The 13524-nt window shown below is 48.4% G+C and overlaps 1 protein-coding gene across 3 annotated transcripts in view; it reads right to left on the reverse strand.

Moving 5' to 3' along the window:
• Nucleotides 1-13524, reverse strand: part of WNT3A (Wnt family member 3A) — a 48231-nt gene that overhangs the window by 22432 nt on the left and 12275 nt on the right. For all 3 annotated transcript variants that reach the window (XM_082456958.1, XM_082456957.1, XM_082456956.1), the window contains exon 2: nt 6824-7065. In XM_082456958.1, coding sequence (XP_082313084.1) covers nt 6824-7065 — 242 coding nt within the window. The remainder of the gene's footprint in view (nt 1-6823; nt 7066-13524) is intronic.

The raw sequence follows: 13524 nt of genomic DNA on the forward strand, positions 1-13524 counted from the left end.
GTGTGGCCTGGGCATAGGACAGACATGTGAACCAATGGGGTAGAAGAGAGCCCAGAAATAAATCCATATTTCCTTCTCTGGTTTCCAGATGGGGCCTGACCCCACCTGACACAGCCTTCCTCCACCACCAGGATGGCAGCCTTTCCAGGTGTACAGGCTTCTGCCTTCTTCCCGAAATCCCTGACATTTCTTCTTACTTAAGAAAGTGGGAACCCTAGACACCCCATCAGGCTCTGGAGCCAGGAACCCAGATGGCACCATGATCCTGTCTGGGCCCTCCCGGGCATGGTGAAATTGATGAGCATACCTCCCTGACCATGGCACAGCATGCGACCCTGCACCACACACACACTACACACCACACACACACGTACATAAATGCACACGCGTACTACACACAAATATGCACATGCACAAATGTGAACACATACGTGTTCAAACACACTGGTACACACTCGCACACACATGCACACACAACCCACACATGACCCCACACGCACAGGCACCACACACACAATCATGCACATGTACATGTATGCACACACACACTTGCACACACTCACACACACATGCCTCCACACTCAATGTGTCACATCACCCTGTGGCCCTAACTTCTCCCACACATGTCAGTGGCCATCCTCGCAGGAGCTGATGTGTAATTACCCCAGCCAGTAGCTCTGTGAAGTTGGCTGAGTGGCAATTATTCTTCCATTTTATAGATGGGGACGCTAATGCTCCAGGAAGTGAGCTGACTTGCTGGTCAAGGTCACACGGCGTGACTCTCCCCTGCCCCTTCCTGCCCCTAGAGAATACAGGCCAACCTTGAGGGGCATGACCATGACTGCCTGATGTCAGAGAGCCCCGATCCCTTGAACAAACACCACCAGGCCCCACCTTCCCTTAATGCAATGCTCAGTTGCACTCTCAGGACCTCTGCCCACAGTACGCCAGCAGTCTCGGGGCCTGGTGTGTCTTCATCCCAGACATCTTTTGTTCTTCCTTTCTCTGCATTCTGGCTGCCAAGTCTGAGCAAGGCCATTTGTTCCTCTCATACATACAGGCCACGTGCTGGCAAGACAGACAGGGCAGCTGGGGTGGGCCTCACAGTACTCATGGGGTGGTTGATGGATGTGATGGTAAAGGACTGAGGACAACGGGGAGCAAGATGTGATGCCGGGTGACGGGGATAGAGAGGGCCAGCATGGGGGATGCTACATGACACAGGAGACAAGGTGGCATTTAGAAGGAGACTGAGGGAAATGGGCAGGGAATCACACACAAGGCAGAGAAAAGAGCAATGGCAGAGGGATCTGCAAAAACAAAGGTGGAGATAGAACTGTACTCAGTGTTTGGGAGGCAGCCAAGAGGCCAGGGGGGCTGGAGAGGGGCACAGGGAGGATGAAGAAGAGGAGGGAAAAGAGGCAGCAGGGCCAGAGAATTCGAGAGAGCTGGGAACCCTGGAAGGCCCAAGTGAAGGAGGGGTGTGGTTGACACAGCTCTTTTGGCCTCAGGGACATTGGGAATGGAACCGAGCAGTTGTATAGGAGCCACTTTGATCATGCAGGGTGTCAGGGTGGCTGGGCTTGGTGGTAAATGGTTGGATTCAGGAATGACTCTGAAGGTACCGCTGATGGGACTTGCAATGGAGAGGAATCATGGGTGACCCCAAGTAACAGAAGGATGGGGCTGTCCTTTACAAGATGGGAAAGCAGGTGTGTGGAAGAGGTGGTACATGGCCTTGGTCATCCTGTCACCAATGCCCCTTGGGACTACAGGGCCCCCAGCAGATCTTTGCTGATGTGACCCACCCTACCTCTGTCCTAGTAGCCTTCCTTTGGCATTCTCTCTTCTTATGTCTTCTGTGGCCTACTCTTGCTACTGACAGTATGTTCAGCTGTGGCCCCTGGGGACCCACCTCAGCCATCGAATCTCTGTTGGCCCATCCTAGATTGGATGGCAGTTCCATAGGTGGCCACACCAATGAATGTCCCATCCTTAATGCTCATTTCCCAAGGTGACCTTGACATGCTATCAAGGGTGGGGTCTGTGTCCCCTACACTAAAATCTGGGTGGGCCTTTGTAACTGCCTTGACCAACAGAATGTGGCTCTGCTCAGCCTTTGAGGCTAGGTCTCAAAAGATGATACAAAGTGGCATCAGCAAAATGGCAGAGTGGGGGCCTTTTTCTTGTTGTTGTTGTTATCCCAGGATATTAAGGAAATCTCTGCCAAACCACTAGCTTACTCTAAGCTAAAGAAACAGACTTCAGAGAACCACACATGACATAGAATATAGTAATTAAAAATAGTTTAGAAAAGGCACTAAACAAACAAGCAACAACAACCCATAGTAACAACAACAACAGACCCTGAAGAGGAAGAAGAATCTAATTTCCTGAGTTACCATATTATAATATTCAAATACTACACATTTCAACAAAAAATTACTAGGCATGCAAAGAAACAAGAAAGTATGGCCCATCCATAGGAAAAAGAAAATTAAATTAACAGAAACTATCCCTGAGGAAGCACAAATACTGAACATACTAGACAATGACTCTAAATCAACTGTCCTAAATGTTCTCAAAGAGATAAAGGAAACCAGGAGAAAAATGTCTCAACAAAGAGAGACTATCAATAAAGAAAAAGAAATTATAAACAGCATCCAAATAAAATTTGTGGAGCTGAAAAGTACAATAACTGAAATGAAATGTTCACTTGAAGTTTTCAACAGAGTTGAGCAGGCAGAAGAAAGAATCAGTGAACTTGAAGATAGTTTAACTGAAATTATACAGTCTGAGGAGAAGGAAGAAAAAAGAATGAAGAAAAATGAACAGACCTGTGGGACACCATCAAATGTAGCAACAAACACATTGTGGGAGTCCCAGAAGAAGACAATAGAGAGAAAGGAGCAGAAAGAATATATTTAAAGAAATAATGGCCAAAAGTTCCAAATTTGATTTAAAAAAACCTCGAAGACTCAAGATACTCCCAAGAAGCTCAACAAACTTCAAGTTGGATAAACATAGAGAACTTCACACTGAAACATTTTAATCAAACTATCAAATGGTAGAGACAAAGAGAGAATCCTGAAAGCAGCAAGAAAGAAGTTATTCATCATGTAAAAAGGATCCTCAATAAGACTAACAGTCAATTTCTCATCAGAGACCAATGAGGCCAGAAGGCAGTGAGATGACATATTTAAAGTGATGAAAGAAAAACACTGTCAACCAAGAATTCTACATCTGGCAAAACTATCTTTCAAAAATGAAGGACTAACCTAGATGAAATGGAGAAATTCCTAGAAACACACAAACTACCAAAACTGACTCAAGAAGAAATAGAAAATCTGAACAGACCTATAACAAGTAAAGAGATTGAATTAGAATTAAAAACCTCCCAGCAAAGAAGAATTTCACTGGTGAATTGTACCAAACATTTAAAAAGGAGTCAATGCCAATCATTCTCAAACTCTTACAAAAAAATGGAAAAGGAGGGGACACTTCCTACCTCATTCTATGAGGTCAGCATTATCCTGATACCAAAACCAGACAAAGGCACTACAAGAAAAGAAACTATGGGCTAATATTCCTTATGAATATTGATGCAGAAGTCCTCAAAAAATACTTGCAAACTAAATCCTCCAGCATATTAGAAGGATTACATACCATGACCAAGAGGGGTTTATCCCAAGAATGCAAGGGTGGTTCAATGTATGAAAATCAACCAATAATAATATGCCACATTAATAGAATGAAGGTGAAACAACGTGATCATCTTAATTGATTCAGAAAAAGCATTTGATGTAATCTAACACCCTTTTCATGATACAAACACTCAACAGATTAGGAATAGAAGGGAATTTCCTCAACCTGATAAAGGGCAGTTATGAAAATCCCACAGCTAACATCATATACTCAATGGTGAGAGACTGAAAGCTTTCCCCCTAACATCAGGAAGAAGACAAGGGTGCCCACTCTCACCACTCCTATTCAACATAGTACTGAAAGTGCTAGCCAGAGCAATTAGGCAAGAAAAAGAAATAAAAGGATTCCAAATTGGAAAGGAAGAAGCAAAAATGTTTCTATTCACAGATGACATGATCTCATATATAGAAAATCCTAAAGAATCCACAAAAAGCTCTTAGAGCTAATGAAAAAATTAAGCAAATTTGCAGAATACAGGATCAAAACACAAAAATCAATTGTACTTCTATACATAATCAGTGAACAATCTGAAGAGGAAATTAATAAAACAATATTTCGTTTATAATAGCATCAAAAAGAATAAAAATGCTTAGGAATGCATTAACCAAAGATGTACAAGACTTGTTTACTAAAAACTACAAAATACTGCTGAAAAATTAAGGAAGACCTAAATAAGTGGAAGACATCCCAGGTTCATGGATTAGAGGACTTAATACTGTTAAGATGGCAATACTTCTCAAAGATTCAATGCAATCTCCATAAAAAAGTGAGAGAGTGGCATGGACATATATACACTACCAAATGTAAAACCGATAGCTAGTGGGAAGCAGCCGCATAGCACAGGGAGATCAGCTCAGTGCTTTGTGACCAGCTAGAGGGGTGGGATAGGGAGGGTGGGAGGGAGGGAGATGCAAGAGGGAAGAGATATGGGGATATATGTATATGTATAGCTGATTCACTTTGTTATAAAGCAGAAACTAACACACCATTGTAAAGCAATTATACTCCGATAAAGATGTTAAAAAACAAATTCCAACAGCCTTTTTTTCAGAAATGGAAAAACCATCCTAAAATTCATATGGAATTACAAGGGATCCCAAAAAAGCCAAAACAATCTTGTAAAACAAAACTTAAGTTGGAGGATTTATACTTCCCAACTCTAAAACATACTACAAAACTACAGAAAACATAATAGTGTGATATTGGCAGAATGACAGGCATATAGACAAATGGAATGGAATTGAAAGTCCAGAAATAAACCCAGACATCTATGAATAATTGATTTTTGACAAGAGTGCCAGGACCATTCAATGGGGGAAAGACTAGTCTTTGGAACAGATGGTGCTGAAATAACTGGTTTCCCACATGCAAAAGAATGAAGCTGGACACGTACCTCTCACCATATACAAAAAATAACTAAAAACAGATCAAAGACCTAAATGTAAGAAGTAAAACTGTAAAACTCTTAGAAGAAAACACAGGTGTAAATCTTAGTAACCTTAAATTAGGTAATGCTTACTTTGATACGACATCTAAATAGGTAAATTGAATCTCACCAAAATTTATAACTTCTGTGCATCAAAGGACACTGTCACAAAAGTGAAAAGACAATCTATACAAGGGAGAAAATATTTGCAAATTGTATTTCTGATAAGTGTCTAGTGTCTAGAATATATAAAGAACTCTGAAAACTAGACAACAAAAAGACAAACAACCCAATTAAAATTAAAAACTGGGCAAAGGACTTGCATAGACATTTCTCCAAAGAAGACATTCAGATGTCCAACAAGCCCATGAAAAGATGCTCAACATCATTAGCCATCAGGGATGTGCAAATAAAAATTACAATGAGACATCACTTTGCTTCCACTGGAAGGGCTAAAGGGAAAAAAAAAGACAGAGAATAACAAACATTGGCAAAGATGTGGAGAAACTGGAACCCTCATGTGCTGCTGGTGGGGATACAAAATGGTGCAGCTGCTGTGGAAAACAGTTTGGTAATTCCTCAAAACACAGAATTACTATGGAGCAATTCCACTTCTCGAGTAGACCCAGAAGAATTGAAAACAGGTATTCAAACAGATACTTGTAAAAAATGCTCATATCAGCATTATTCACAATAGCCAAAAAAGGTTGAAAACAACTCAAATGTCCACCAACAGATGAATGGATAAACAGGTGATCCATCTATACAACAGAATATAATTCAGCCATAAAAAGGAATAAAGTGCTGAAACATGCTACAGGTGGACGAATCTTGAAAACATTTTGCTCAGTGAAAGAAGCCCTTCTCCCTCTTTCTCTCTCTCTTTCTCTCTCCCTCCCTCTCTCCCCACTTGCTGGAGGGCCCGTCCACTATATTTAAGGGAACCCAGGTCACGTGAAGAGGCTACCTGTGGGTGTTCCTGCTGACCGCAGCATTGGCCACCAGATATGTAAGAGAAACGAGGACCCGCTGAGGTGCAGAGACCAGCCCTGCCTACTGCATCTGCCTACATCTGCAGATGCTGGGACATATAACACATGACTATTATTGTTTAAACTACTAGGTTTTGTGAAAGTTTGCTCTTCACCATAAGTTAACCAACACCCAGCGCTCTTGATCTTCCTCTCCTTCCCAAAATAACCCCCTGGCTCCATGACCCTGGATAACTTCTGCTGTGTGCCTCTGTGATCTCCAACCCTCTCCCTTTCTGTGTTTTTTGTTTCTTTTTATATTTTCTCTCTAAGACCTGCCTGAAGTCCTGGCTCCTGCAGGAAACCTGCAATGGTTAATCTTGTCCCCGTGGAACTACATAATTGCTTTTGGGAAAGGGGAAGCAGGAGGAATCTCTGCGTGATCTTACGTTCTTCCCAGTGTCAGGAGCACACTCCAGAGTGGGTGAGCATTGGAAAGGATCCACATGGGAGATGCTTACGGTAATGAGGTCTGTGCAACACTGCCCCCCTGCCAGAAGTGCTGTTCCCACACTTGAGCATAGGTGAGACACGAAGGCAGAGAGGAATGTAGTGGCTTGTGCCCACCCTCACTGAGGGGGAAGCTGGCTTGGACCCTGCTGCACGCACATCCCTGGGCTGCCACCTCTGCCTGAAAAGACATGACGGGTGCCACATGTACCTTTGTCCAGCACAGGGCCAAAGATGGCCAGGCTGTTGTTGACAGTGGTGCAATTCCACCGGCGGCCACGGAACTGGTGTTGGCACTCCTGGATGCTGATCTTGATGCCCTCTGCCACACTGGGCATGATCTCCACGTAGTTCCGGCAGAAACGCAGCTGCTTGGGTACCAGGCCTGGGATGCTGGCGCAGAGGATGGGCTGTGTCCCCAGGGATGAGTACTGGGGACCGACAGCCAGGGACCTGGGGGAGGAGGACAAGGGGGCCTGGTTAGTAGTGGGGGTGAACTGCTGGCCCATGAAACAGGAGCAGGAGCCAGGCCCGCCTTAGTGCGAACCTCCTTTGGAGGATGCACACAGGCCCTTTCCTTCCAGACACTTGTGCATTCCATGGCAAGATGTGCTTCTACCATCCAGGAAGCCTGTCCCTATCCTGTACCTGAGACTTTTAGCACAAAACATCATGATGTGCGCATGGATTGACAGAAAGTAAATCAAGGAAGTGGTGGAGGCCTGACACAACTGCAGGTGTCCCCCGCTCTGTTGGGGTGGAGACAGTAGCACCCTGAAACTGTTCAGGAACGCAGAGGACAGAACTCGAGGATACAGCGTGATGCTGGGTCAGCACAGGGGCTGCCCAGAGGAGGAGCTGCTGGGTCTGTGGTAGGAGGGAGGAGGACCACTTCTGGAGCAGCGGTGAGATGGGGTAGAGCAGTGGCTAAATCATACGGGTGAAAATCACCGCTGAACTCATACCGACCATGCCAGCTGGCTTTTGGCTATTTACCCAACAGATATAAAAGCATATGTCCACAATAAGATGTGCTCAAGAATATTCACAGGGCTGTGATCATCAGAGAAAAACTTGGAAACCACCCAAGTATGCATCCATAGAAGCGTGGATGAACAGACAGTGTTTACTCTTGCAGTGGAATTCTCCTTGGAAACAGAGAGGAGTGGACTACTGATGCAGAGGGCAGGGATCTCCCTGGCAGGGTGCTGAGGAGAGGCCTGACACAGTGTAGGTGACCACGATTCCTCTGATGGGGACCAAGGCCAGGCAACACTGCGGATGGGGACAGAAATCAGGGTAGTTTCCTCATTCATAGGGAGGACTGGCCTGACCTGAAGGCAGCATGAGAGAATGTTCCTCAGGCTGTGCTTTGCAAAATTGTTCCCACTCACCACACGTGCCTATGTAATTTAAATTAAGCAAAATGACAATAAATGAGAGAAAAATTTGGTTTCTCGGTCACACCAGCTACACATGGCCTGTGGCTACCACATTGGATGGTTAGATATTTCAGTCACTGTGGAAAGTTCTACTGGACCATACTGGTCTAGGGTGAAGGAAGCGCTCTGTGTTTGATGGAGGTGTTGGTTACACATGTGTTTATGTGTCAAAACGGATTGAAATGTGGTCATTTTACTATATGTGATTACACCTTGATTTAAGAGGAAGAACCACCAGGTCCTTTTTGGGGCAGAGGGGAAAGAGCTTCTCCAATCCCATGGTGACATGTTGTTATATTTGCCCATCCCGACGGATGACCCACAGTCCTGTCACTTGTGGATGCATCTGTCTGTGTAGTGGGGTGATGGGCTCTTGCTGGCAGAGCTCTGCTTGATTTCTCTGCGTCTCAGTGCTTCCTTCACCCCTGGGTGGACACTCCATGTGAATGACTGTGCGGCCAGTGCTACTCTTCAGGGCCGGCTGTGGGAGCCTGCCCCCCATTAACCGCTGATATCACAAAGGCTCTTCAGCTCTCGGAAGGGGCTGTGAAGACCCTTAGGGTGGTAGGACAAGACCAAAGCATGGGAGGCCCCACGGATCTAGGAGGACGACTGGGAGTGGGGTGGTTCCAGGGAAACAGCCTTCTGTGCCTTCTTACCTAGTCCCCAGAGATCTGTGGACTTTCTTGGCACAGAGAGGCGCAGATGCTCTCCATGCTCACCCAGGCCTTTGGCCTCTGCGCTCTCTCCTCCTCCTCAGGGAGCCGTGTCTCCTCCTCCCTCTGGGTTGTCTGGGGTGGTGTGTCCCAGGCCCCGAGTGGCCCCTCTGCCTGGCAGGATGGTCCCTGCTTATCTGGTAGCTTTCTCTGGTGGGATCCAGGTGGAAATGTCTGTTTCCCCTTCCTTTGTTTGGTGGGGAAACCAAGGCAATGGCAGCTTTATAAACATTTCAGCTGGTCCCCCCAGAGGTTCCTCTGTTTGGCATCTCCTCTCTCCTGGGAGGGCTAAGCACCCCTGAGAAGGTGGGACAAAGGTTTCTGTGTCCCTCAGCAAGCCACACACCTGCATTATGATGCTGACTTTCAGTAAGTCCTACTAGAGTCTAACCCAGTTCCATTCAGCTGTGGTGAGAATGATAGGACACAGGATCACTGTCTCTCAGAGAAACAAACCTACCCTCTGGAAATACACATCATATCCTAACATCTTTCCCTCTTCGTCTTCAAAATCTTCAGAGGCTGCCTTGCCTTAAGGCACAAAACCCACGCCCTTCAGGACCTGGAGATGCCTCACTGGATGACCCAGAGAGAACATTTCCTCACTGCGCAGTCCTGTTAGAATCTGGATCTGTCCAGCTCGCTCCTCTCACACCCTGTGAGCTCCCTGCTCCCGTCACACCAGCCTCCCCACACACTTCCTGTCTCCACCCACCTCTCAGCTGATGTGGGGCTTCGTCCCATGCATCTCCACAGCCACACGGAGTCCCTGGTATCCCCCACAGCCCCCCTGCCCTTCTGTGTGAGGGCCACCCTCTACGCCTCGCCCCGGCAGCATTTATGTAGTTCTGTATTCAGTTAGCTGGTTGGGGAGAGGGCAACTTCTCCTTGAAGTCCTGAACACAGGGTTTCCATGTATGGTGTCCTCTCATCCCGTGCCCTCCTGCCCACCATTTCTGGGCAACCATGCAGCCCTCGTCCTCTGCTTGCTCTCCCTTCCTGATCAAGTGCATCTCTCAAGAATTAAAACCTGTCTTTCCCCAGGGACTGTCCATGACACCTTGCAGTCAGGTGTTCAAGTGGAGCTGAGCCTTCTTTTAATGGGGGGCCAGCCCTAGAGCCCCTGTTCCTGGGGAAGGCCCGAAGCCTCCAGACCGGACTCCTGGCCTCCTGGGTCCCTCCCTCATCCATGCTCCAATATCTGACCCCCCTTGCTGGGCACACTCCCCATCCTGTCCATCCTCATGACTTGATGAGCCAAAAACCAGCCATGACCTCGTGCCAGATATCACGGACGTCCCCATGCCGCTGCCTGAGTCTGTATTCCCGAGTGGCATTCAACTGTGGGGCTGGCTCATTCCCTTGCTTGTTCCTTCACTACCTGCAGAGCCTATTGGGTGCTGGGTGCCCGGCCAGGCCTGACCCTCCCCAGGTCTCTCTCACACCCACCCCACAGTCTGGGACCCCAAGGTTTTCAGAAAGGCCAGCCCTCTGCTTTCACCCAGCTGTGAGGTCTTTCCTCTCTAGCAAGTATTTTGTGATCTGAGCTTTGCTCTCCTGCACCCTGTCCTGCACAGATGGCTCTGAGTGGAGACCACAGGGGCTGCTCTGCCGCTTCTCCAGGACCCCTGGGCTGGCCTAGGTGCTTAGCTTCCTGATGGACCAGCACAGGCTGATGGGAGGATGGGAGGGAAGCTGGCCCTTGGACTGAGAGGTGGCATGCAGGCCAAGGTCAGCAGTCTGCTCTTGAAGGCACCCAGTGGGCAGGGTGAGGATTTCAGGGTGGAGAAGATGGGCCAGCTCTGCCCACTCCAGGCTGAGGTCAGATGTCCAGGACGGGTTGGCGGTGGGCAGCGGGGAAGGTAGGCCGTGTCTAACATGCGTGCCCGCTGCCACTCTCAGCCCACGCTTTCGTGGAGAACCTCCCACCTGTAAATCAGAGGGCAGAACTCCCTGGGCCCCAGTCCCCCTTCAGAATATCATCACCTCCACTTCCTACCCAACTTACTCCAGCCAGTTTCTACACCCCTCCACCCACTGAGACATCCCATCCCGGCCCCAGTGACCACTCTGCCTATATCGGCACATGTGGCTGGCCTCCGACTGCCCTTGGCTGAGGTCGGCTATCTGTTTCCACCATGTGGTACCTCTCACTGTGACCCTGAATGTCCCCGCCTCCCACCTTTGCCCAGCATTATTCCCCCACTCCACTCGGCATTAACAGGATGTAACCTGGAAGTGGCAGCACAAGAGTTTGGGATGACATCTTCTGTAAAGAGTGGAGGGGCTCATGGGGAAGGGTCATGGGAACTGAGTAGCCTTGTGAAGACAGAAGGTAGAACACAGGGCAGGAGCTGGATTGGGGGAGAATCAGGACTCCGGCTCAGGATCCTCCAGCAGCTTCTATGGCACCTCCCATAGCTCAGAGCCCATCTCTGGCTAGCCTGGTTGGTCACTCACCAGGCTCCTTCTGCCTCAGGCCAAGAAAGGGCTGCTGTGGCCAGTCCTGGAGGCCTCGACGGAGTGCCAGGCCAGAGACGTGACTGTGGGGGCCAGGCTAGTGGTTTTCAATCTATGTTCCCTGGAGCACACAGGAGCCCCAGCAGAGGTGCCTCAGAGGCTGGCAGGTGAGGTGGGGCTGGGACCAACTGTCCCAGTTTGCCTGGGACTAGGGGTTTCCATTTGTAAGCAGGGATAAGCTGTCACTCCAGGCGAGGCTGCCCTGACAGGCTGCGGCTCTTCCACTCCGTGAGCCAGGGTACTTCACATCTATCTGTGCCACATTTTGATGCTCCACGTGGGATGTGATTTGTAAACGAATGTTGAACTCTAGTTAACGATGAACCAGCCAAAGTGTTCAGGGGAAGAGTGGATTGAGGGCACGTAAAACATGAGATGAATAGGTGGGTGGATAGAGGGATAGTTAGGTATGGAATACACTGGGTCAAGTAAAATGTGAGTTGTGGGTACATAGATGTTGTCCGTCGACGTCCTGCATCTTTTCTGGGTGTTTGAACGTTTCCTGATGGAACATTAGGGTAAGGTTTGACCTTCAGGGCTCTGGTCATGGAGGCTTTCTGAAGGGGCTGACTCCTGAGGTTCATGGGGTTCTCTCCTTCTTCCCTTCTGTTGCCGGCAGCCTGGCTCGAACTGGAGAAGGGACGAAGAGGGTCCGTCAGAAGGCAAATCCACTGAGCTGATTTCTTTTTACTGGCTGAATGTACTCGGAGACTCAGAACAAGTGGAAAAAGAAGGGGTCACTTAATTCAGACAGAAAGAGAAAGAAGACTCAGTCTCTCTCGGTCCTCACCAGTCCCAAGGTGCCGGTCCCCCTGCCAGATGCCAGAGGCCAGGACCTATTCTGAGTGGGGGTTGAGTTGCCCATCCCCAGAACCCCACCACCTCCCACAGAAAGCATAGAGCCTGCCCCCACCTCGGCCCCTCCCCACCTCCCTTCACGCCGCCACGCCGCAGCTCCAGGGAAAGCAGAGTGGGACTCCCAAGTTCACAGCTTCTCCCCAGGCTCATTCCAAGGTTGGGGTGCTGAGTCAGCTCCCCTACCCCTGTCTCCTCTCGGACCTCCTCCCAGTAAGGCCCCATATGACCACCTCCGTGAGCAAGGCCACAGTACAGGCAGCCGGCTCCCAGCCCAGATGCCACTCCAGCTGTTCTGGCCTCCACCAAGCCTGACTGGATCCCTCTCCCACCCCCTCTGGACCTGATGGCCCCTTTAGTTCCTTGAATTATTTCCAGAAAGTTTCCTCTGTTCCAGAGCTGGGCAACCAAGAGGATCTGGGTGATGCAGACCCTGCCCAAGGAGGGCAGAAAGTTGGGGGGGTCCTGTCAGACACAGGAGGGCCCAGTGTGTGAGAGAAAGTGGGCAGGGAAGGGTCAAGGGGGCCCAACTCAGGTCACTGAATCTTGCTGGGCCTTGAAGAATAAATTGGTTCATAAAAAGTTCATATTAAAGATCCAAATTGTGTTCACTAACCTTATTGTGGTAATCATTTTGCAATATATACATCACTGTTACATGTAAATACATCAAATAATTACGTTGTACACCTTAACCTTACACAATGTTATATGTCAATTATATCTCCATAAAGCTGGAAAAAATTCCAAACTGGACATATGTTATCTCCTTACCACCCCCAGGATTCAAATTTCTAATCTGAGAAGAAGGTAGTTGCCCCCAGTCAATTAATACTTGGAAAACCAAGATTTGTAACTCCTTCCTCCCATGCCCTTCCAGGAAGAAGTGGAGGGTACACTGGCCTGGGGCTGGGGGCTGGACAGGATGGTGGAGAGCAGCATCTACTAGGACTCTGGGCCCCAGACCCCAGGGGTAACCACGTACTGTGCTGTCTAAGGGTCTCGCCAGGGACCAGAGACAGCTTAGTGGGAGAGGAATGCTGTAAACTGAAAAGTGCTGCAACTACAGGGCACCACCATCCTGGTGCTCTATGCCTCCCCAGGTTCTCAGAGCACATAAAATGCAATGACACCAAATGCGACCTGGGCTCCCGAGTCAGATCCTGGAACAGAGAAAGGGCATCCATGGAGAGACTGGTGAAGTCAGCCTGTGTCCGGCTGTGCACTAGCATGGTCTCCATCCTGATAATTATGTGAGATGTGACCACTAGGGGAAGTGGGTTTGGCCGGCACAAACTCTGCGCTATAGTCAAGTCATCATCCCAGACCAAGTGGAGAAGAAAGAAACAGTTACAAGAAAACAAGCAGACTGACATAGG

This window comes from Balaenoptera physalus (assembly GCF_965194825.1).
Source record: "Balaenoptera physalus genome assembly, chromosome: 3".
In the NCBI taxonomy this organism is placed as follows: Eukaryota; Metazoa; Chordata; class Mammalia; order Artiodactyla; family Balaenopteridae; genus Balaenoptera; species Balaenoptera physalus.